At 40.2% G+C, this 24,982-nt stretch overlaps 1 protein-coding gene across 4 annotated transcripts in view; it reads left to right on the top strand.

Annotated features, from left to right (window-relative positions):
* NRXN3 (neurexin 3) overlaps positions 1 to 24,982 on the top strand; it is a 1,502,570-nt gene that overhangs the window by 388,816 nt on the left and 1,088,772 nt on the right. For all 4 annotated transcript variants that reach the window (XM_047079783.1, XM_047079782.1, XM_047079785.1 and 1 more), the window contains one exon: positions 3,964 to 4,125. In XM_047079783.1, the coding sequence (XP_046935739.1) occupies positions 3,964 to 4,125 (162 nt within the window). The remainder of the gene's footprint in view (positions 1 to 3,963; positions 4,126 to 24,982) is intronic.

The raw sequence follows: 24,982 nt of genomic DNA, 5'->3' as shown, positions 1-24,982 counted from the left end.
TTCCATGTTCTAAGACCCAACTCCCTAAGTGCCCTTGGACAAGCCATTTCACCTTTCCACACCACAGTTTCCATTTGTGAATGGTGATTATAATCCTCCCCAGCCGTATGTGGTGGCTAAATATGCAAAGCACCTTATGTTCCAGAAGGATTATGAGCTCCTCCATGGTCTGGGTGCTAGACTCACTGTGACATGCGCACGATTTACAATCTGAGTAGTCTGTCGTGAAGGTGACTGTGTCTGTCACCGGCGATGCAGCTAAGTAGAGCTCTCAGTTCTGGACAAGGCTACAGAGGCCCTAGGGTGTTGGGGCATTTCTTGGCAGAAGGAAAATGAATCTCATAGAGAGAGTGCGCCCAAAATTGGACTTCATTGAAATCCTGACTGAATTTTGCATCTAAATGCAATTTATTGAAAGAGAGGGAAATCTCAGAAAACCAGAGTGGATTTTGCAAATCCTTTCTGTGCTGAATCATCTAAGATGATTATTTTGCCCATTAAGAATACATTTATAACATCTTTTTTCGTTCTGTAGGATACATTTGAAGGGGTTGGAAGCCCCTGTCTATTTCAATTAAACTGTAAATTGCTTCATAAATATTTGATAACAAGCTTATGACTGTCTCATCTACCTTTTTGGTAAGGTTGAATGGCTTCTGTGGCAAAAATTCATCTGAGGAATGCTTACTTGGACTTTCCTGGAGTATTCATTACTAAATGGAGCAGAACTTTGCCCATTTCTTCCTTCTTGGTCATATACTCATGATCCTACCTTTGAGCCGAGTCAGGATCAAAGGCAGGTACTTCACTGGGAGTTCTACTTGAAGGAAGGAATGTGGATTGCCTATTCCAAACTGTAACTGGGATTAGGGACAAGGTAGTGATGCGTTTCTTTGGGTTTGTTTTCAGTTTTGTTTTAAAATCCGACCTTGAACATGGCCCTCATGTGAATTGCTTTACCTGTAATGCCACATTAGTCAAACCACGAACACAAAACTGGGGTTACCAGTCTTCCAGTGTTCCAGCTGTCCGGCCTCGCACCCAGCTCAGGGTGTGCTGGCATTTGAATATTTGAAAATAGAAAGCGGAGACTAATTGTAGGGCTTCTTTAATCGTGTTTAACCTGCCAGTCCTCTCTGCTATCCGTAGGAGAAATTGCTTCAGAGCTTGAAAAGCATTTTCTAAAGGAGAATGGGGGTAGAGCCATTCCAACGGGAAGCATTCTGGCAAAGAAAACAAAATAATAACTGCATTGGGTAGTAAAGAAGACTCCCAACTATTTTTATGCACTCCAACAGTACAGTTATTATAAACGAAGAAGAAAGGAAAGAGGAGGATGTCCCTCTCCTGTTGCACACATCCACACAAAATCAAGAGTGTCATGGGTCTTTAATTGCCTGTGGAAACCCAGAGTGAGCTAGAGTTGTAGCCTTCCTATGCTAGATGTGACCTGTAAATGCTTTCTGTTTTTTTTTTGTTGTTGTTGTTGTTGTTGTCGTTCTACTGAAAGTCGTAATCATTCATGCAAATAGTCTGAGTCAGATATATATATATATATATATTAAAAAAGTGCCCAGCGCATTGGTATTTGAGCTCTAACTATCTACCTACATGTTGAAATAGTAAACTTTAGGGGTATTTTCTTTCAGGATAGGTGGACTGTGTATGTGCTAGAGGGTGGGAAGGGAAAGGGTGTTCATTCAGAAGAGCTCTTGGAAAGTAAGTATGGTGCTAATTCTAACCGGGGTGAGGTGTGGTCTGAGTGATATTTGGAAGAAGGGGGGTTACGTGACAAGGTGGACTGCAGCTCCTTTCCTAGCTGTGCCCTGGCTGCCAAGGTTTTCCATAGAGTCCTGGTCTCATTGTCTTCCCCACTCTCTTTTTCTGTGTCGGGTGCCTTTTTTTTGAAAAACTAACACAAGATCATTCATGCAATGTGTCATTTTACTAACCAACTAATGTACTAACACCCTAACGACTCATCTTTGTTTTTAGTTTTTTTAATTAACAATCGTTCTGTTCACAATTTTTAATTTCCTTTCTTCCCCCTTTTCCGCAAAGCACTCAGGCATCGGACACGCTATGGTAAACAAACTACATTGTCTGGTAGATATCATTCTTATTGTCTCTTTTTTTGGGTTTGCCGTGTGTTGCCCCCCTTTTCCTCCCCAAAACCCCCCTTTTATCCTCCTTAGACTTGTTTCTTCTTCTTTTAAATTTTTTTGTTGTTGTTGAATTAAATGCAAGTCTTTTTTTTTTGTTGTAAAAAAAAAAAAAAAAAAAAGGGGACGTGCCAGTCTTGGAAATGGTATTTGGATGAGTTTGGTTGGGACAGTTTCCTTTTCTCTAGTTTGTCATTTTTTTTTTTCCTAAAAAAATTTTTTTAAAGAAAGATTCTCCATTTAGCTAAATTTGTTTTCTTTTGTTTTGTTATTTTGCAACTTTGAAGTTACAGACTAGAGACAAGAGGATTTCTATTGAGGACTTTCTTCTCTGTCTTCTATCCCTCTCACTCTCGCTCCTTTCTTTTCCCACTTCCCTCCTCCTTAATCCCTTTTTTCCTTCCCTTTGGTGTGGCCACGGCTGCCCTGCCGCAGGTGATCTGGGGAGGAAAGTACTCTTACTTCTCTCTTCTTGTTTTCCCTGCTTTCACCTTACTCCCCACCGTGGCCATAGGGAGCTCTGCCAGTGTGTCCTCCATACAGACTCTGCATGGCATGTTCCTGTCTCGTGGATTTCCCCATCAGCATCAGAATTTGCTCCCCCATTTTCCTCCTCATTACTAACAACCTGCCAATCATCAGCCCAATTCCACTCTCTTCCCTCTCTTTATTTTTGTCTCCACTCTTCTTCATTCTCCTCTCATCCTTCATATATTTTGGGGTTGGGTTTGGACTTTTTCTTTTCTTTTTTTTAGTGAGGGAGGTGGCAGGCAGGGGAAAGATGACCCTGTAGTTTCCAGTGTTTTGTTTTGTTTTGTGTTTATTTCCATCTTGTGTTCCGGTTTCTTCAGTGCATGCACGTGTGAAGTGGATTTTGACTCTTCCCTTTGGTTCTCCTCACCCCTGCCCACTTCCCTCCCCTTTTTCTTCCACCTTTTCTCTTGGCTCCTGATGGTTTTCGCATGGGTGTGTCAGCGTATGGTGTGTGCACGCTTTGAGGCCCCATCTTTTCTCTCTGCCTTCTGCTCCTTTCATGGATGTTGGGTGTGTGGGTGCTATTTCTTCCCTGTGGGCATTATTATTATTATTTTCATTTTGGTTAGTATGCCTCATATTCCTTTCTTTTTGTTAGAGTTGCCTTCTTGGTTTGGGTCATTTCTTCTCTTGGTGGTGGTGATGGCAGCTAAGGGAGGGCAGGGGTTCGTGTCCTGGGGTCGTCCATGGCATGTATCACCCATGACACATCGAAATCGAAACCCTTCTCCTTCCCTTCCCGAATGCATGTTTGTCAGCGTGGTGTGAGCCCCAAAAGAAGTGAATACGAAAGAAAAGAAAAAGAAAAGAAAAAAGGAAAAAACCATCCACAACCAAAGACCAACCCTAACAAACCCATTGTCAAATGTCTCCTTTGCTGTTTTTCACTACCACCATAAATAATAATCATTCAAAAAATAAATGAAAATTTCACCAATGAACTGAGACAAGTGATGTCGTCTGAGGATAGTTCCATTTTCTAGCCTGACTGAATAAAGAGCACAGCGGGTAAAGCAAGTTGCCCATCTTGGCAATTCCACCAAAGTCCCCCGGGAGTCTGCACAGGAATGCAGGAGGCTTGGGTCGCAGGGAAGGCAGACCAGAAAATGGAACTTGGCTGCATATACCAAAATCAAACCAAATTAGAAAAACATACTTCACCAAAATCTTAATGAAAGTGATGCCACAGGTAGGGGAAGCCGCCGGATTTTGATTGGACTGTAAAGTCATTGTTGGGATTTCTTTTGTCCCTATGTCCCTCCACCAGGTGACAATCTCTGTGGATGGCATCCTTACCACAACGGGCTACACTCAGGAGGACTACACCATGCTGGGCTCGGATGACTTCTTCTACGTGGGAGGAAGCCCAAGTACCGCTGACTTGCCAGGCTCACCCGTCAGCAACAACTTTATGGGCTGCCTTAAAGAGGTAAAGGTCACACAATCTCTTTAGTGTCCCAAGAGGAAATGAAATTCCCAGGTCAGTGAGGGGCTCTGTACTTAGTGCATTCTTTGAAGCCATAGGTTTTACCAAGAAGACTCTGGACTTGAAAGTAGAGGTCCTAGGTTTTGGTTCCCGCTTAAGCTGATTGATTGCATGACCTTGGGTTTGCCACTTACATGCTTTGTGGTTCTGTTTTCTCATCTGAGTACTGGGGAATTGTATCCCACAGGTAGCTGTGCTTTATACATAATAATAATAATTATTATCATTATTTTTAGAGAGAGCATGCGTGAGTGGGGGAGGAGGCGGTTGGGGGGAGAGAAAATCTTAAGCAGGCTCCACGCTCAGCATGGAGCCTGATGTGGGACTCGATCCCACAACCCTGGGATCTTGACCTGAATGGAAATCAAGAATTAGACGCTCAACTCACTGAGCCACCCAGGCATCCCACATGCTCTGTGAATTAAATGAAAAAACACAGACGAAGGTCTAGTTCTTTGATATCACAAGAATTAGACACACGTAACGTTTGATTTCGTATTTTTGACTTGGCAGGTACGAAGCCAAGCTGTAGCTCCGAGTGGCTCCATTTGTGGTTGTAGGTCTTGTCTAAAACATAACATATGTATTATTTTACCTTTGCCAAGCTTGGTGTTCCCAAGAGTCTCATTATCTGAGATGAAGGAAAATTTTCAGAATGTAACATTAAGGCTCGGAAGACTGGTTTTTCCTCTTCTTTTTTCTTTTTTTTCCCCCCCTGAAAGCTAGCAGCTGTGAGAAAGCAGTGGGGCTTTGCCATTACTCATTTATTACTATTGTAGCTGATGTGTTGAGACCTCTGTCTGAGAGCAGAGGAGCTTCAGTCAAGTGTAAGTTCAATCTCTAAGGTCAATTGTTGAGGCAAAAAGAATCAGACTTGATTTGGTAGAATTCTTTCAGAACACTGTGTCATCAGAGCAGTTCACTGCACATTTTTGTTTAATCTAAGCTAAGCCTGATTGCCTGAGATAGCTATACCACTTCCCTGGGGAAATTCCTCGAGAAGCTAACAGTGTTCTTTCTTGTAGATAAAGATCCCTTGTGACCTGTTATGGGACTCCTCTCAGGGCACGTGTTTTCTTCTTCTTATGGTTATTTGAAATTTGTTGAGCGTCGGTTATAGATGAGATGGCATTGCAAATTCCTTCAGTCATGCCACTCAGCTGTGAGCCATGTGGAGAAAGGAGCCGTGTCCACTGTGCTGGAGTACTGTAGCTGCATAGTAACCATGTACTGAGTGGATACAAAATTCGGTACCTTTTTTATATTGTAACTGACTTAAGTGGCTCTTTACAAGTCGCGGTTTCCATGCTTGAAGGCTTCATAATCTAGGAAGGGAAAGGAGATCTGTAAGTGAACTCAGGACACTGTGTATTCAGTGCCACACTGGATGTTCTAATTGAGTAGAGGAAACAGATACATTTTAGGTGGAAGTCTGTTTCAGAGAAGAATTGCTGTTTGAGCTGGGCTTTGGTGCAGTAAACGTGTGAATTGAGAGAAAAGGGTAGAAAGGAGAGACATGACAAAGGAGGGAAAAATCCAGTTACGGCTCTGTATTGTACTTGGTCTGAAGGACAGGTTACAGAAGAGAACCCACAAAGTGTTTTCCTCCTTCTGCTGGATGTAATCTAGGCTTCTGCTGGCTATAGGGACACCAGTAGTCATTCCTGATGGGATTGCAGTGGACATAGACACTTCTTCCCTAGCAGTTAGTCCCGTGTGGATAGAATAAAGGTATGCATTACTCAGCGTCTAATGAACCCTGAAAGGCTCTTAAAAACCGTTAAATCACACACATTGGAATTGCACTCTCGTCAAAGATAGATAGGAACGTTCTGCTACCATGTACGTGGCTCAGGAATGAATGAGGCATTGATTGCTGTGGGGAGCTCATTCATTTTTGTAGTGAAACAGCCCTAAGTGTGGAGTTTCTCCTGGATAGGATCTAGGGGTGGCCTCTAGAACTCATTTTCCCTTGCACACAATGATATTGAACCATCTCTCAATTATTTATTTTGAGACAAAGAGCAGTTTCCCGTCTGCAAATTATCAATCAGGAATGATGCTCATGAACATTTTGAAACAAGCCTCATAAAAACATAAAGCTATCTCTGATGGCTTCATCTATGTGAAACCTTAAGCAAATAAAATCTTCATGTGCACACATGCACACATGCTGCCCAGATAGAGAGCAGAAAGCTTCAAAAGTCTGTGCAAAGTGTCCCTTAATAGTTTAAAAATTAAAGACAGTTCTGAAAAACAGTGTCAATAACAGAAATAGCAGTAATTGGTAGTAAAAATATATACATAGCTAGCAGCATAAGTCTGCATTGAAATCCAGATCAAGTCAGAAAAAAGAAAGTCCAACCCACACTGGGGTAGATGGTATATAAAATTTAGAACTTCATTAACTTTTACCAACATCTCTTCATTACATACACAGTATTGTAGTATGTCTAAGGGACTTGGGAAGCTTTCTCATTCATCTGAGTGTTTTTTAAAATTTTATTTGAGAGGGAGAGAGAGTGCAAGCAGGGGGGAGGGGCAGAGGGAGGGAGGGAGAGAGAGAGAGAGTGAGAGAGAGAGAGAGAGAGAGAGAGAGAGAGAGAGAGAAAGAATCTTAAGCAGGCTCCACACTCAACACAGAGCCCAAGGCAGGGCTCAATCCCACAACTCTGGGATCATGACCTGAGCTGAAATCAAGAGTCAGATGCTCATCTGACAGAGCCACCCAGGCATCCCTCGTCCAAGTGTTTTAAACAGATAACTTTGGGTCTAATATAGTCCTGGCATAGTCTGTCTTTCCAGTTAATCATTGCAGTTTACTTTTTTGTAGGGAAGGTCTGGGAAATTCTTCTACTTTTGTTGGTATTTGACAATTTAGTAAAGAGCAGAAGCTTCTAGCTATGTTGGTATTTCTCTCCGTGATAAATCCCACATACTGACTTTAATTATGTATCCTTAGTAGAACAGTGTCCAGCCCCTTTTTCCTATCTCTTTATTCCTTTTTCTGTCTTCCATTTGCCATTTATGGCTCTGTGTTCCCTTACACTGAGATGGGTGCTTTTATATATCATTTTCTTCAAAATGTGGGGGCATGGTTAAAGGACTTCGGAGTTTCTGTTCCAGATACTTTGTGTGTGGCACAGAATAAGGTGTTACCTTTGAACTACAGTTACTTCACCCTTGAAAGTTAAGTTCTGGCTCCACTACTGAGAAAAATGACTGTGGATTTCACCTGGGTGCACACTTCCTAGCTTGATATTGCTGTAAAAGCCACCATAGACTGTATCCAAGCTGTCCTCAGACTATTGTGGTTCTCAATAAATCTTGGTTATCCCTACAATATTTGTGTACACTTAAACATTACCAACTCAGCATCTTGTTCCTGGTCGTGTTTTTATGTTTTAACATGTGTGTCTTATTTTTTGGTCTTGCAGGTTTCCAGTTCCCAGAATGGTTCTTAGTGCCTGCTGAGCTCTCAGTAAACATGTGCTGAGTGAAAAATCACGTGTTTGCAAGTTAGTAACGTTTAAATAAATCCTTTAAATAAACATGTTTGTAAAATTAATATTTTACATAAATGCTCTCAGGCACTATTAACCATGTGATTCTTCTGGGATCTGTAAGGAACATCTTGACATGGCAGTAGTTGAATCTTTCAGGAACTTCCCAGTTATCTGGTGTGAGATAAGTATTATATATAAAGGCTCAGCAAGGCTAAGAGAAGTGGGTTGAGAATACCAGCTTTGTCACTGGCTCTATGGCCTGGAATAAGTCACTGATCTTACTTGATTCTGTTTCTTAACCCCTAATATGGATATAATAGGACCTTTGTTGTGTTCCACTCAACAAATGAAATAAGCTACATAATAGTAAAACCATACAGGCATATATTTTACTATATGTAATGTATTAGTATATAGTATATATAGTATATTACATACATATATGTACTATATGTAATAATTAAGGATTATGTAATACCTGTTACAAATAGTTTATGAATACAAATGTAACCATGCACTTGTATACATTAGCGTGTGTATATTTCTATATCTCCCATATTAGAAAATCACATTCAGGAGGAAAACTAACTTTATTCTGAGGTTTGCCCCACTAAACTCCTTTCATCTTTTCTGAAGTGGGGAAACCCATCCCACCTGCCCTCAGTCATCACCTTGTTTGTTGCCTTCAGTCACTTATGTGACAACTGTCAATCTCCATTTATTAAAATGTGTGTGACTCTGTGATGACAAAGGCCTCGTCTGTTCACAGGCGTCTTCCCAGAACCTAGCAGAGTTCCTGGCATGAAAAATAAAAATAAAGAAAGAAGCATTCAATAAGTATGTGTGGAATAAATGAATGAGCTAACCTCAAGGACCTCTAAAATCGGGTGGGATTTGGATCAACAGATGTATACTGGGAACCTACAGGATGCCAGGGACTGTGCTAAGTAAGATCCAAAGATGAGTCAGGCACAGTTCCCATCTTAGAGGACCACACGGTTAGTGGGGGAGACAAATACATGAATATAGTTTCGATAAAAGATAGCAAAAAGAGGCACTCACAAATGCAGTGAGTCTGTTGAGGAGAAGGACTTCGCATATTCTGGGGTTCAGGAAAGATCTGTGGAGGAGCTAACACCCAGGTAAGTGTAGAAGACAAATGCAAGTGAACATGGTAGAATGGAGGGAGCAGTGTTCCAGACAATGGCGCAGCATGAGCACAGGTGCGGGGACAGGATACACCATAGCGTCTTGGTGAGGAACTCACAATTTGCTAACTTCAGGACACAAATATAAGATGAGGAGTTTTGCACGTGTAGCTGCTGCAAAGTTAGGTAGGAGCCAGGTCATAGAGAACTTTATCTTTTATTCCACCCTTGGACTTTGTTTTCTAGGTAATAGGGAGCTATGGAGGCCTTAAGTAGTAGAATGATACAGTCATATTGGCATCTTGTTCATCAGGCCTCAGATTTCTTGCGGGTGTCATCTGGCTTAATTGATTGAGTGTATGGCCCTTGATTTCTGCTCAGGTCATGATCTCACAGCTCATGAGACTGAACCCCCCATCAGGCTCTGTGCTGACCGCATCGAGTCTGCTTGGGATTTTTCTCTCTCCTGCTCTCTCTGCCCCTTCCCCTCTCATGCGCGTTGTGTCTCTCTCTCTCTCTCTCTCTCTCTCTCTCTCTCTCTCTCAAAATAAATAAACAACAAAATTACTTGAGAACCGAAGTTAGTCCATCTACTACTTCTAACTGTATGTTTTTTGTCCTAGAAAGTTAAATGGTAGGGTTGGAAAGCTTGATCTATTGACTGTGGCATTGGAAAGTACCAGGAGAGTGGCTCTCAGTATCTTAAAATTTCTATAGAAAAGCACTTCTTTCTGACTACTGTTTCAGTTTCCAGTGACCCTCCCTGTCAGGATGTACATTTCTCCTTTCCTTTGTCCTTCGCCTTGCTGAGCTATTATTATTGGATGAAGCACAAAGTAGTAGAGGAAAGCCCAGTCCAGACTGAGGTGCCTGATAGTGTTTCTATCAGGTTGACCAGGACCAGGGAGAGAGAGCTTCCTCAAGCCCCTTAAAGTACCCTCTTGTGTGCCGGGATCTTCCCTGTTGTTTGAATTGATTCTTTGCACACCATCCTCCTATCTTCTCTGTTACTTCTCCCCCAGTATGTTGGTTCTCCATTTGTATCTCCATTTGCCCAGGGAGAAGCTGAGTGCTACTGAGGCTTCTGGGACAGCCTGGTCTCTCTAAACTCTCTTTTCTCATGGTGCCTCTAATGGGGAGGAGGGAGAAGCAGGAGAAGCGGGAGTGTGGAACACATATTTAAAGGAAAAAGGATTGGGGTAGAACATCACTGTGCACATTACATTCCACATCCCTTTGTGATTATTAGCCATTTAAAACCGAATGGGATTTTGCAGCCAGAGATAGTCTCTGAACAGATGATTAATGGTTTAATCTGTAATAACTTTACATTTTATAGAACCCTGATAGGAGTCCACATCTGGTGAGCCAAGCTATTTAAGGCTGTGTTAATTCTGTTAATTGCTATACGTTTGTTTGAATTGCTGGCACCTGCGGGCTTTGGGATAATGTGTTTGTTGTTGCCTTTTTTTTTTAATATACTCATTTTACCCCATCTCACTGTCTTTTGCTGCTCTTATGCTATCACAATTTCTCTTTTGGTTTTTCCTTTGTGTTGTCCCCTACTTCTTTGCTCACTATACTTTTTTTTTTTCCTTTTTCCTCCCTGTTTTAATTTTCCCTACCTCTGTGCTTCTTTAGCTCTTATTCTGGTTTCCTTCCTTATTTCTCAGTCTGTAATAAATGGTTCTGTTCGTAACCAGGTAAATTAGGTCATAGCATTGAGACTAAAAATCCCCTTTTCCTAGCATTGAGAATACTTTGTGGCCCCAGCGTGAGCAAAGACCAAGTGAGGGTTTTTGAATCAGCATGGAAGATGAGAAGAGAGTTGTCTTTAAAAGCACAAGTCCAGGGGCGCCTGGGTGGCGCAGTCGGTTAAGCGTCCGACTTCAGCCAGGTCATGATCTCGCGGTCCGTGAGTTTGAGCCCCGCGTCGGGCTCTGGGCTGACTGCTCAGAGCCTGGAGCCTGTTTCCGATTCTGTGTCTCCCTCTCTCTCTGCCCCTCCCCCGTTCATGCTCTGTCTCTCTCTGTCCCAAAAATAAATAAACGTTGAAAAAAAAAAAAAAAAAAAAAGCACAAGTCCAGAGTTTGAATCTTGTCTAGACTCATTCATTACCAGCTGCAAGACTAATAACAAATCAGTTAAATGCTCTTAGCCTCCATCTTTGCATCAGATAATAGTACCTAATTCAGGCATTTTTATGTCAGAGCAAATGGGATTAAGAGAATGGAGGTGTTTTATAAACTGTAAAGCACTGTGCAGATGCTCATGTTATTATTTATGTTATTATTTTTTTTTTTTTTAAATTTTTTTTTTTTCAACGTTTATTTATTTTTGGGACAGAGAGAGACAGAGCATGAATGGGGGAGGGGCAGAGAGAGAGGGAGACACAGAATCGGAAACAGGCTCCAGGCTCTGAGCCATCAGCCCAGAGCCTGACGCGGGGCTCGAACTCACGGACCGCGAGATCGTGACCTGGCTGAAGTCGGACGCTTAACCGACTGCGCCACCCAGGCGCCCCTATTTATGTTATTAAATGCAACCAAACTGATTAGATCTGGTCAAGGAGCCACATCTTCCCCTTTGCTGTTTCTGCAGTTTGAAAACTGCAGAAGTTAGGAGAGTACAGTGCAGTTTAAGAAAAAGAACAGCTGAATTGGAACCTGGCCTCCAGATCCAGTTCTGATGCTAATTAGAAAATCATACAGTCCATTTGGGCATCCGTGTCTTGATCTGTAAAATGAGGGTAGTGATCACTGCTAAGCCAGATAAACTGCACACTACTATGGAGAACTTCTAATGCAGAAGTACAAGTGCTTGATTATTAAATTTTGGGTAGCAAGGTAGAATTTATTTTTCTACTCTTAGGAAGATATGCAGAGCAGCATTGTGTGGGCTTGGAGGAAAGCACGCATTGATAGAGTGGAAGAACCAATACAAACAGGAGACCAAGAGGGATAAGGTTCCAACAAAGTCGAAAGAAGTTGAAATGTGAATCAGAGACTAGGAAGTGGAAAATGTGGCAGAAGAAGAAAAGAGAGAAACTATGTCTCAGGAGCTGCCTATTGGGTTGAGCACAGAAAAAACTGGCATTTTTGTGGGTTAAAAAAATCAAATACTGGTAATGCCATATGCGTCAGCTTAAGAATGAAGTTTTTGTGAAGAGAATAAGTTGGATCTTCTGGAAAAGAGATTACCTCCTAGATTATAAGTAACTGAAATAGGTAGGAGAGACCTGCACTCTGTCATGGAGAATGAAGAATAAGAACCCTGAGCTGCTGGGAATTTCGATGAATGTGAGGTGCATTTCACAGAGGGGGGTAGGGTATAAGCACCTAGCCCAGCATGGCTGTAAGAAAGTTGTATGTACCTAACGGATAGTATCAGGAGGGCTGAAGGTTCAAGGATATTTAGTATTGCACTGCTGTCACAAACAGAGATTTTCGATTAATACCACAATAAAAATACTAAAGTATGCTTTGCTGCCTATAGTTGATGGGCTGTCAATGGATAAATAGATATGGTGAACATTTTTTTTTAGAGACCTGATATCTATTTCTTATTCTTTTGAATGAAGGTTCTTATTCCCCTTCATTTTCTTTTTAAAAAAATTTTTAAGAAGTATATTTGTTTTGAGAGGGAGAGGGAGAGAGAGAGAGAGAGAGAGAGAGAGATGGGGACAGAGAGAGAGAGAGAGAATCCCAAGCAGGATCTTCATTGTTAGCACAGAGCCTGATGCGGGGCTTGATCTCACGAACTGTGAGGTCATGACCTGAGCCAAAATCAAGAGTTGGGCACTTAACTGAGCCACCTAGGAGCCTCATTTTCAATCCAGTGGTTCAGTGGCACTGACTCCACTCCTGGCTACCTTGGTGAGCATGTGAGCTGTAAGTCAGTTAGAACTAGGCCGTTCCCCTGACCAGAGTTATTTTGTTCATAGGTGGGTACCTAACCCAATTTGGATCAGTGACATAAAAGCTTAGGACTCTAGTTTATATGTTGTGGGGAGGTAGTCCTCCTTCCTTAGGGTTAGAACTTGGGATGATATAAAATTGAGCCTCTGGCTACCATCTTGCCAACACATAGAGACCAAAAATGAAGCTAGAATGGAGAAAAACAGAGGCAAAAACGGTGAGGAGAAGCTAGAACCTAGTGACATTTTTAAGGCCCTGGATCAAACATTCTTTAAACTAGAGTACCCCTGATTTCCAGCTAAGACTGAGTAATTCTTCCTTTTGTCTAAAGCAGCAGGAGCTGGATTTTCTGTCATTCGCGACATAGAGTCCTAAGTGATGTGAAAGAATTCCTCATACTCCTGTTTCACCCATCTTCTCTGATAAGAAAATAGCTCTTTGGACAGGAAAAGATAGACAAAGAAAGAAAATTTAATATCAGAGGCTGTTAAAATCACCTAATAGCTCTGCATTAATTCAGGTTTCTTGACTTGGATGAATGATATCCCAGGATATGGAGAGAGTTTGTAAATAAGATTTTTGAAATCCAGTTGGTGTTTTTGAGAAATAGTAGAGAATGGGGGAGGGTCCTAAAGACTAAAGATGGAAGAAAGTATGGATAATGCAAGCTATGGGCCTATGAGCTTCATTGGAATCTGGGAAAGATTTTGGAGTGCCTTATTAACAGAAGGTATGAGCCCGTAGAAGAGAGAAAAATGTGATCAGAAGAATTACAATTATTCACCAAAGACACTAAAAATAAGCCATATTACATGAACCAAACTCACGTTTCTATTCCATATTGTTACCATACTTATAAGTCAGGAAAGCATAACTAAATATCAACAAAGTATTTGGCAGTGCATTTTGTGATATCCTTGTCAACAAGATGGGGAGAAAGGAATTGGATGTAACAGCTATTCATGAAAGGAGTAACTATTGAAACATACAAATGAGTCTTTTTTTTTTTTTAAGGTTTATTTATTTACTTAGAGTGAGCAGAGGAGGGGCAGAGAAAGAAGTTGGGAGAGGATCCCAAGCAGGCTCTGTGCTGCCAGTGCGGAGTCCTACATGGGACTCAAACTCACAAATCATGAGATCATGACCTGAGCTGAAACGAAGTCAGATGCTTAATGGACTGAGTCATGCAGGCACCCTGAAACATACCAGTGAGTCTTGATGAAGGATCTGTTTTGACCTATATGGAAGTTTCAGGTGGATGTGACAATGCTTTTTCCTACTTAATGTTTGTATTAGGGGCTTGAGGGAAGGTAAGAGAGCATGCTCATCAACTATTTTAATGGCAGGGAGCTGAGAATGATAGAAAATATGTGCCCGCATGATTTGAGGGTGAATTAATAGAGGTGTGATCTATAAAACAAAGGAGGTAACAGTTTTATAGTGTAATTTATTGATGAAGAGAGAAGGCTCTGGAACTAGAGTTCTTGGTTTCAAAACCCAGCTCTACTCACACTAGCTTTGGAGTGCTGGGCAAGTTACTTAACCCTCTCTGTGCCTCACTTTGCTGATTTGTTATGAGCAGAATAATTATACCTACTTCATAGGGTGAGTATTAACTGAGTATTATAACTCAGTATTAACTGAGATAATAAATGTAAAACCCATAAAACAATGCTTAATAGAAAACTTTTGGTAGATTTCTTGAAGTATAGTTGACACAACTATAGTTTTATTAGTTTCACATGTATTACACAGTGATTTGATAACTCTGTATGTTATGCTTACCACAAATGTAGCTACCATCTGTCACCATCTGTAATGCTATTACAGCACTGTTGACTGTATTCTTTATAATGCACCTTTCATCCCTGTGACTTATTCATTCTGTAACTGGAAGCCTTTACTCCCTATGCCCCTTCACCTGTTTTGCTCATCCTTGTGCCCTTTAGCAGCTACCAGTTGGTTCTCTGTATTTATGGGTCTGTTTCAGTGTTTTAATTATTATTTTTTTAGGTTCCACATATAAGTAAAATAATATGGTATTTGTCTTTCTCTGACTTATTGCAATTAGCATAATACCTTCTAGGTCCATCCATGTTGTTGCAACATGTTGCATGATCTCTTTCTTTTTATGGCTGAGTAATATTCCATTGCAAATATATACCACATCTTCTTTATCCATTCATCCATAGATGGATACTTAAGTTGCTTCCATATCTTGGCTATTGTAAATAATGCTACAATAAACATAGGAGTGCATGTAGTTTTTTGAATTCGTGTTTTTGTTTTCTTTGAGCAAATACCTGGTAGTAGAATTACTGAATGAATGGCATTTGTTTTTTTCACTTTTTGAGGAACTTTCATGCTTCATACTTTTGCCACAGTAGCTGCATCAGTTTACATCCTCACCAGCAGTCCACAAGGATTCCTTTTCCTTCACATCCTCACTAACGCTTGCTATTCCTTATTGTTTTGATACTGGCTATTCTGACAGGTGTATGGTAACCGACTGAGCCACCCAGGTGCCCTCTCTGCCCATTTTTAATTGGATATTTTTTGTTTGTTTGTTTTTGTCTTGAGTTGTTTATATTCTCTGTATATTCTTTATATTAATCCCTTATCATATATAATGTTTGCAAATATCTTCTCCCATTCAGTAGGTTGCCTTTTCATTTCGTTGATGGTTTCATTCACTGTGTGAAAGCTTTTTATTTTGGTGTGGTCCCAATAGTTTATTTTTGCCTTTGTTTCCCTTGCCTGGGTAGATGTTTCTAGAAAAATGATACTAAGGGTGATGTCTAAGAGATAACTTCCTGTGTTTCCTTCTAGCAGTTTTATGGCTTTAGGTCTCACATTTTGGTCTTTAATCCATTTTGAGTTTATTTTTGTGTGTGGTGGAAGAAAGTAGCCCAGTTTCATTCTTTTGCCTATAGCTTTTCAGTTTTCCCAGCACTATTTTATTGAACACAATGTCTTTTATCCATTGTATAGTCTTCCTTTGTTGTGGATTAATTAACTGTATAGGTGTGAATTTTTTCTGCTCTTTGTTCTGTTGATCTATGTGTCAAAACAATACTGTTTTGATTACTATAGCTATGTAGTATACCTTAAAATCTGGGGTTGTGAAACCTCCAGCTTTGTTCTTCTTTCTCAAGATTGCTTTGAGTATTCAGGGTCTTTTGTGGTTTTACACAAATTATAGCTTTATTTGTTTTAGTCCTATGAAAAATACTATATAGGGGTTGCATTGAATCTGGGTATTTCTTTGGGTAGTATGGACATTTTAACAATACTAATTTTTCCAATCCATGAGCATGGTATATCTTTCCATTTGTTCGTATAATCTTCATTGTCTTTCATCAGTGTGTGATAGTTTTCAGAGTATGGGTCTTTCACCTCTTTGGTTAAATTTATTCCTAGGTATTTTATTCTTTTTGGTGCAATTGTAAATGAGATTGTTATCTTAATTTCTCTTTCTGCTACCTTGTTATTAGTGTATAGAAATGCAGCAGATTTCTGTATATTAATTTTATGTCCTACAACTTTACTGAATTCATTTATTCTAATACTTTGGCAATTTGGTGAATTGTTTTTATCATCATGAATGTTATCACTGTGTGCTAATGTTATTACTGAAAGTATTTCTATTCAATTCTGGATATTAAGCTTTTAAAAGATTAGCTAATTGTTAGATTAGGGCATGTTTAGAGTTGAGTTATGAGAAAGATGAAGGATTCAAGAGTCTGACATAAAAAGAGTTGACTGATCCAGGGGTATTTAACCTGGAGAAGAAAAGATGCCTGAGCCCAGGCATTGGCTTCATATGTGAAGGATTGTTATCTTCATACATGAAGGCCTATCATCCTATGGAAGTAGGATTAAATGTGATTGATATATCCTCAGGAAGAAGAGCTAAGGCAAACAAGTGGAAGCTGATTACTTAATACAAAGAAGACATTTCAGTAAGAGCTGTTTAAAGCTGCCTTTAAAGCCATGCATTGTTTATCACACTTAAGGCCTCCAAGTAGAGTCTGGGCAACCACCTTGATGAGGTTGTAGAAGAGATTATAGCATCAAATGAGTAGACAGTGTTGATTTTCTAGTTTCCTTCCAAATGTACGATCCTAAGCTCTACGATGAATAAGGCTTCTGAAAAGAAAGAATGAGACTGATTAATTAGACCAGATTTATTGTGCCAAAGACTTTCCTGATTAATCTCCAAATCAGTTGACTTAAACATGTCTCACCAAGACTCATAGGGTTGCCCTTGTGGTAGGATTTGAGGTTCCCAGCCACTGCCATAGTCACTTATAATTATTCTTCTTTTCTCAGACCTCTACTGGCCCCGTCTCCAAAACCATTATAACCACAGCAACTAAAATCATAGTAGCAACAGTAAAGACTAACATGTATTGAGCACTTAACAAGGTAAATGCATGTGAAGTGTATGCCTACATGGTTAAGTGTTTCATACATATTTCCGAATTTAATTCTCACAACAAACCGATGAGGTAGATCCTGTTATCGTTACTCATTTGAATTTAAAGAGATGAGACTCTTGTCCAGGGTCACATAGTTAGCAAGGATGGGAATTGAGATGGAAACATTGCTGCCATTTTGACTCCTGCTGTGCTACCTCCGCCAACTCAGTCCTAAGACCTGGTGAAGAACAGGAAATAAGTTCTTCACGAAAAGGTTGGGATTCTGTGGTTAAACCCAGTTGAGGGAATGGTCTCTCACTACCTTTTAGAAGCTCTACTTGAAAGGACAGGGCATTGGGGCGCCTGGGTGGCGCAGTCGGTTAAGCGTCCGACTTCAGCCAGGTCACGATCTCGCGGTCCGTGAGTTCGAGCCCCGCGTCAGGCTCTGGGCTGATGGCTCGGAGCCTGGAGCCTGTTTCCGATTCTGTGTCTCCCTCTCTCTCTCTGCCCCTCCCCCGTTCATGCTCTGTCTCTCTCTGTCCCAAAAATAAATAAACGTTGAAAAAAAAAAAAATTAAAAAAAAAAAAAAAAAAAAAAGGACAGGGCATTTAATCAGACAAAAAAAAAATGTCCTGCTGGGAGGCTAGATACAATTACCTGTCTCTTTCACCTTGCCCTTGAGTATTCTGAGAAGGTGGTTTTTGCCAGATTTCCCACTTTGGCTGGGCAAATTGATACTGCTCAACCTGTTAATGGAGGAATGATTTTCATTATGGGACTTGAGTGGAAAGGAGCTCCTCTTGGTGTGAATGCCAGGCAGTTGAATACCTTTGTTTTGAGATGTGTGGCACATGTTTCCTTTGTTCCAGCCCAGTATTTTCTATGAAGTTGGAGTTATTTGTCTCCAATGCCCTCAGAAAGCCAGAATGAAGAGCAGCTACTTTTTAGGCTTATTATGAATTTTCAGTCTGATTCTGAGAGTTTCTTATTTAGCTTTGCAGTTTTTTTCTTTTCAGGATAAATTCAGTGGAACTCATTGCTTTCTAAAAATGTCACTTATTTACAGCAAATGTAATCTACCACAACATTCCCGCTGAGACAAAATCTCTTGTGTCTTCAAATGCCTCAAAGGAGACAAAAAAAAAAAAAAAAAAGACAGTTCTTGTACACATATACCTACAGGGATAAAGTAATCATTGAGCTAATTAATTAACTAATGTTTCTTTTTAATTGCTTTGCAAATGCAGAAATGACTATTTCATTAGTGGTATGTGCTTTTGTAACCTTGTGTTCTGTCCCCCATGTGGACAGTGTCATAACTAGTTTCTGCATAGATTTCAAGAGAGATATAAGGACACATTTTTTACTTCACAAATCGGTAAAAACGTAGCATAGGGCTGTAGCATTGCACATCAATTACCGACCAATAAAATTCTCCTTTTTTCCTCTCCCTCAGCCTCTTTCTTACCAGCCAGTATGGTCTATCTCATATTTCATGGAGAAAATAGAAACTAGGCAATGCTTGCTAAACTTCTCTTCCTCCACTTTCAGATTTACCTTCAAAGAAACTTACTGCTACCTTCTTTTCTCCTGTCTTACAGGATGAGCTCTCTTCCTCCTGTCTGAGTGTAACTACTGTTCTCTTTTGGTTCTTTTGAGATTAGCCCTGTAAGGAGTCCTTCTCTTCTAGTTATCTTTGATCTCTTGCCACCTGTTTTCTATTCCCTCAACTAGTGACATGTTGAACATCTTTTCCATGATCCTGTCTCCTGTTGAATTTACACCTTAGCACATTCCTTACTTTAAGTGAATAACTGCTAGGGAGAGTTGCAGATCTGCCCCATCTTCTCTACCTCATGGCTACTCCTTTGCCCTTTGGAGTTGCATGCCTAACTCTGGAGGGGCATACCTATCCTCAACTCTTTAGTAGAATTCTTTTCCTGGTTTACCTGGCTTAAGTGAGGATCACTGTGCTGTATGCTGTCACAGCTCTTAGTTCTTAACTCCACTGCATTATAATTGGTATTTTATTCCTTATTGTATTTTAATGATCTGTGTTCATATGTTTCCTTAGTAGATGGGGCTTCCAGAAGGCAGAGATTAGGATTTACATAAATTGAATACTCACTTTAGAGTTAAACATAGGTCCTGGCAATAAGTATATGGAACATATTCTTCAAGTTAGTAAATATTTGTGAACATCAGCAATAGAATTATTGTTCTAAATTTCCACTTTCTGCGTGTATCCATTTTCTCAACAGCGTGTCACTCATTCATTTATTCACAAGTGCAGTAGATATTCATGAGTACTTGCTCTATAATATCTGTTCTAAATGTTGGAGTATGTGGTGAATGAGACCATATATAAGAAGCCTCTGGAATTCATGTTGGAAGAAACTTAAGAATAAATGAATAAATAACTCATTAAGATTCTTTAAGATCATGATAAGTGGTATAAAGGAAATAAAAGAGAATAACGAGAGAGTAGGTAGCAAGGAAGTTGGGTCTCTGTCATCAGACTGAGTGGTCAGGAATGGACTCTTGGAGGAGGTGACAATTAAGCTTTGAGACCTGAGAGGAAAGAGTCAAGTACACAAAGACCCAGGAGAGGCCAGTCAGAGGAAGCCACAGGGATGGGACGGACACCAGGCAAGGGGAAGCTGGGCATGTTAAAGACATGGCCAGGTGACCACTGTGGTCATTGTGGCTGTGGCTCAGTGGGAGCTTGGTAAGAGGAACAAAATGTCTGTGATAAGACATGCTGCTTTTCTAAAAAGGTCCAAGCTGTGACTGACATGCCAGTGTATCAAGCTTGTCTCCCCCTTAACGTCTTCATTGCCTGTTTATCTCCTATCCAGGTTGACTATGTCTCTCCTTTTATGCCAGAGGACAAAGGGTCCCTCCATGTTTGTAAGCTCAGCTGTTCACCTGTGCTTGGCATTTCCTCCCCTTCTGTCACCTCCTGGAGTCCACTCTTGACTTCCTCCACTCCTCTTTGCACCTATGATCCTTGCCTCTCTGTTCCTTCCTTGTGGGATACAAGCATGTGCTACTGTACCCTCACACAGAACCTTTCCCTTGACCTGTACCTCCTTAAACTCAGAAAGAGAAAGAGTGTTGTTTTCCCAGAGATGCTAGGAAAGGAGGCAAAACACAAAATGGTTTTGAGGTTTGAGACAGGGATGGTGAGAAAGTTCACCTGGGGTGACTTCCGTCTTCCCAAGAGAAGAGGTGAGGCAAGGTGCTGAACATGAGAAGAAAGGAGGTGTGGCTATGGATAATGAGCCTTCCCACCTGCCTTATCTCTGTCCTTCTCTGAATTTGGCATTCTGCACCACCTTGTTCTTTGTGCTGTTGTTCAGAAACACCTCGTGCCCCTGAGAGCAGGTCTTCCTCAGCCTCCCACTTATGGCCTTCTGCAGTTTGGTTTCTGCTTTGTCCCTGCTTTGCCATACTTCTGCTATATATTTAACCAGAGTGGTTATTTCCCCATCTTTTAAATATGTTTTGAGTTCTTCTGAAACTTCTTTATTTGGGTGTCCTGGCTAAGGATTTCACCCTTTCTCTTGCTCTCTGACTCTTGCCCTTCTTCTGGGACTCATCTCACTGTTACCTGCTTGACTGATCACCCTGGTCAACGGTGGTCTTTCTCATTTCTGAATTGCATGCAGGCTTTTAAGGTATAATGTGTGCGAGCTGAGATTTCAGAGGCAGAGTTCCAAGTTTAAATCTTTGTTTTGCCATTTACTATCCGTGCACCCTTGGACAAGTTAACTAGCTTTTTGGAGTTTCTTCAGCTATAAAATGGGTATCTTAAAAACTCTGGTAGGTAGGTACTATTATGAGGATCAAATGAGATAACATAATACCAGTACATGGTGAATGGTTAATAAATATTAGCTATTATTGTTATTTATTTGGTCCTTAAAATGTTATGCTTTCATTTGTTAGTTTTTTCTGGCAGGCAGATAATTCCTTTGAGGCAGAGAGGTTTCTGTATACAATGCTGTGTATACTGTAGGTTTGTTAAAGAGAGTTGAAAGGAATTTATACCCCTTGAGTGAATTTCTTGATTAACTATGAAGAAGTTGATGTTTCTCTATACTATAGTTTGACCCCAGTTGGAATGATCCCACCTACAAAATGAAAACAATTTATTCTTTACAGACAGTAAAAAAAAAAAAATCACACTCATGGGTAAATGAAATGTATGTGCATCTATGAAATATGAATGCAGTGATTTTCTGTTTTTAAGTTCCTCATAATCAAATGCAGTTGTGATGAAGTGTATCTTTCTTAGGGTACTTTTTCTTCATAGATATTTGTAACGTAATAGTTTTGATAGGTGTTGTTTCAAATGCTGAAGGAAATGAAATCTAGTTGTAATGCTGGATATTGGTGTGATGATCATCAGTGTCCCTTTCAGGTCTAAAATTCTTATAAATTTTAAATTGCTGTGGAATGTCTCTCAATCCCCAAGTTACCTTTAAGTGGTTGACTTAGTGAGCTTCTGTTATATTCTCGGCATGGTGTTTGGAATACAAAATGAACTGGGCACAGTTCCTTCCTTTGGAAGATCTTCTAGGTGAGGGGTTGGCAGCTTTCTCTGTAAGGGACCAGGGTAGTGGTTCTCAAACAGGGACCATTTTGACCCGAGGGAACATTTAGCAATGCCCAAAGACACTTTTGGTTGTTAAAACTGCAACAGGGGGGAGGATGAAGTGAGTAAAATGGTAATGAGGTGATGGGATAGGACTGCTACCCCAGTAGGCATATGGTGGGTGGAAGCTGAGACTGTTGCCATACATCCTACAATGCATAGAATAGCCCCTCTATGACGGTTATCCAGCCCAGATTTCAATAGTGCCAAATTTGAGAAGCTCTGGGCCAGATAGTAAATAATAAATTGATAGTAAATATATGGTTTTGTGGGCGTCGAGTCTCTATCATACTACCAAACTCTGTAGCATGAAAGCAGCTGTAGATCATGTCTAAACAAATGGTTGTGTCTGTGTTGCAGTAAACTAATTGCATAAACAGGAGGTGGGTTGGATTTTGCCCCAGGGCTATAGTTTACTGATCCCTGCTCTGGTTGAAATGACAAAAAACCCCCAGATAATTATAATGTATTGTAATAAGCTATATGATCAAAATATTCGTGGGTTTAAGGTGAAGCTTACAATATGGGCAATTAGCCTGACCACAGATATTAAAGATGGTTTCCTGAAGGAGAAAGAACATCAACAGAACTTTTTTCCCCCTAAGAGTGAAAAGTTAGGCGTCCAAAAAAATTCTAGGAAGAAGGAATAGTATCAGCAAAGACATAAAAGTGTGAAACAGCATGGTGAGTGTGGGGAACTAATAGAATAAAGGAAAGTAGGAACAATGGTGGTGTGGTAGCAGTAGGAATAGCAGCTAATTTAGTGAGTGCTTACTGTATACCAAGAACTTGTCTAAGTATTTCACATGTGCTAACTCATTTCATAGAAACAGAGCTCTGCATGGCTAGGGTGCTGTGAGAGAAGTGTGTATGGAGATGTGTGTATGTATGTATCAGGGCTAGGACTTTATTTTGTAGGTGGGTAAAACTAGGAATGAGAAGAGCAGCAAGGAAAACATCAGTAAGACTGATCGACTTGACTGTACATTAGAGGTAAAGCCAGAGAGAGGACACACGTTTCTGGCTGGTGTGATATTAATAGAATATAGAGATACAGATACTGGAAGAGAGGCAGGCTTAATAGAGAAAGTGCTCTTTACTTTTGAATGTGTTGTGTTGGAGGTACTTGTGTTATCTGGACATCAGGGTCAAGTTCAGATAGCTGGAGGTATAACTGTAGTCAGAATATAAGGAATATAGTTCAGTCAGTTACAGCTGATGATCTCCCATGAGAAATCACATCAAATAGAGCAGTGGATTAAAAAAAAAAAAAAGAATCCTGAAAGTCACCAATGTTTATGAAAAGAGAGATTTAAAAGGAAAAGTTAGAGAAGTGGTACGAGAACCAGAGAAAGTGATATTACAGAAGCCAAGAGAGTAGAAAGTTTCCAGGTGGGTGGCATAGTCAGTAGGTCCTAGTCCAAAGGGGAACAATAAGTCAGGACCTGGAAGCACCATTGAAGCTGAGAAGGCAGAGGTGATGGGTAATTTTGTTTTGCTTTTGCATCAGTGAGACAAAATCATTGTGAAATTCAGAGGTGACAAAGGCAGTAGAAATGGAGAAGGTAAATACATAAGAAACATAAACGTTGAAACAACATCCCAGGGGATTATGCCAACCTTTTCTTATATATTCTTTAAAGTACATACAAGAAATCTTACTAAAAAGTGTTTTGTAGACTTATTTGGGGTTGCTGTACATTTTTTAAAAATTCCTTTCTTTATGTAATCTTTCAGTAATTCATGTTTTGTGTTTATATTCTCCTTCTCCCAAGTGATTAGTTCTATCATTAGATTTTAGTGAAACTGTGAACTTGAGGGGCTGTGTATTTGTTTGTTTTTTTTGGTGTTTTTATTTTTTTCAGGTTTTATTTATTTATTTATTAAATATATGAAATTTATTGTCACATTGGTTTCCATACAACACCCAGTGCTCATCCCAAAAGATGCCCTCTTCAATACCCATCACCCACCCTCCCCTCCCTCCCACCTCCCATCAGCCCTCAGTTTGTTCTCAATTTTTTAAGAGTCTCTTATGCTTTGGCTCTCTCCCACTTTAACCTCTCTCTTTTTTTTTTTTTTTCCTTCCCCTCCCCCATGGGTTCCTGTTAAGTTTCTCAGGATCCACATAAGAGTGAAAACATATGTGTATTTGTTATAATAAAATTTAAAAGCCACCTTTGTAGAACAGTAAAACTTTGGGAATGTTTTTATATGATTAGCAAATGGGACACAAACCTCGTAGATTTGAAACTTGAAGACACCAAAGAATTATCTATAAGCCAATGTCAATTCAGTTTAAGTCATTCATTGAATGTCTTGCATTTTTGTTAACAGTCATATATGATAGTTTTTTTTTTTTGCTCTCAAACAGCATGCTATCTTAACCACTATGTATGTTTATTGCACAAAGGATTTACAGCAACTATGCATGTAGTTGATGAGAAGAAATTTACATAAACAAACCACTTGAAGAATCTAATTGTGAAGAAATGTAACAAAATGTTGTTATCACATGGCAGAATCCTGGTACCAACAATGCGTTACTAAAGACTTTCAGGAAAGGAGAGTTCTTCTAGCATGTACTGGAATATTGGGAGCATCTCCATCTACTGGCTCTGCCTATTTGGTGTTCTTTTCTAAAGAGAATTTGACTAAATTACTCTTAATTGAAAAACAAATGCAAATGATGAAGAACCAGGAGGTGATCCAAAGCATCAAAATACTGTTTACCCTGCGAGGACAGACCATGTCTTATTTGTCTTTGTATCCCTCTGGGCAAAGCACCATGGCTATCATTTATTAAGTGCACAGTTCATACTGAATTGGTTACATCTGGCCATTGGATTAGTGCAGCTGAGAAAGGCTGGACCTTGAGCTTTGTGGATGCTTTCCAAATAATGGTGCTTAATGACAAAGAGCATGAGGGTCCAAGAAGAAAGTGAGTTGTGAGGACTCCACCTATAGAAGGCTGGGAGTGAAAGATCTTTGTTAAAGAAGAGTAGAAGTTGCATACACTGTCAGTGGGGAATTGGCCACATCCAGTGGGCTCTGCCCTCCGTTACAGTGGTAGTGACCCATAAAACATGCATCATGTGTCAGTGAGTGAGCCAGTTCTGGCTCAAGGTGGACAAACAAAAAAGAAGT

This window comes from Lynx rufus, unplaced genomic scaffold, assembly GCF_022079265.1.
Source record: "Lynx rufus isolate CCGP_SWC_20201006 ecotype Redwood Valley unplaced genomic scaffold, mLynRuf1.p SCAF_17, whole genome shotgun sequence".
Classification (NCBI taxonomy): domain Eukaryota; kingdom Metazoa; phylum Chordata; class Mammalia; order Carnivora; family Felidae; genus Lynx; species Lynx rufus.
Note: the sequence above shows the minus strand (reverse complement) of the source record. Positions and strands in the feature narration are given on the sequence as shown.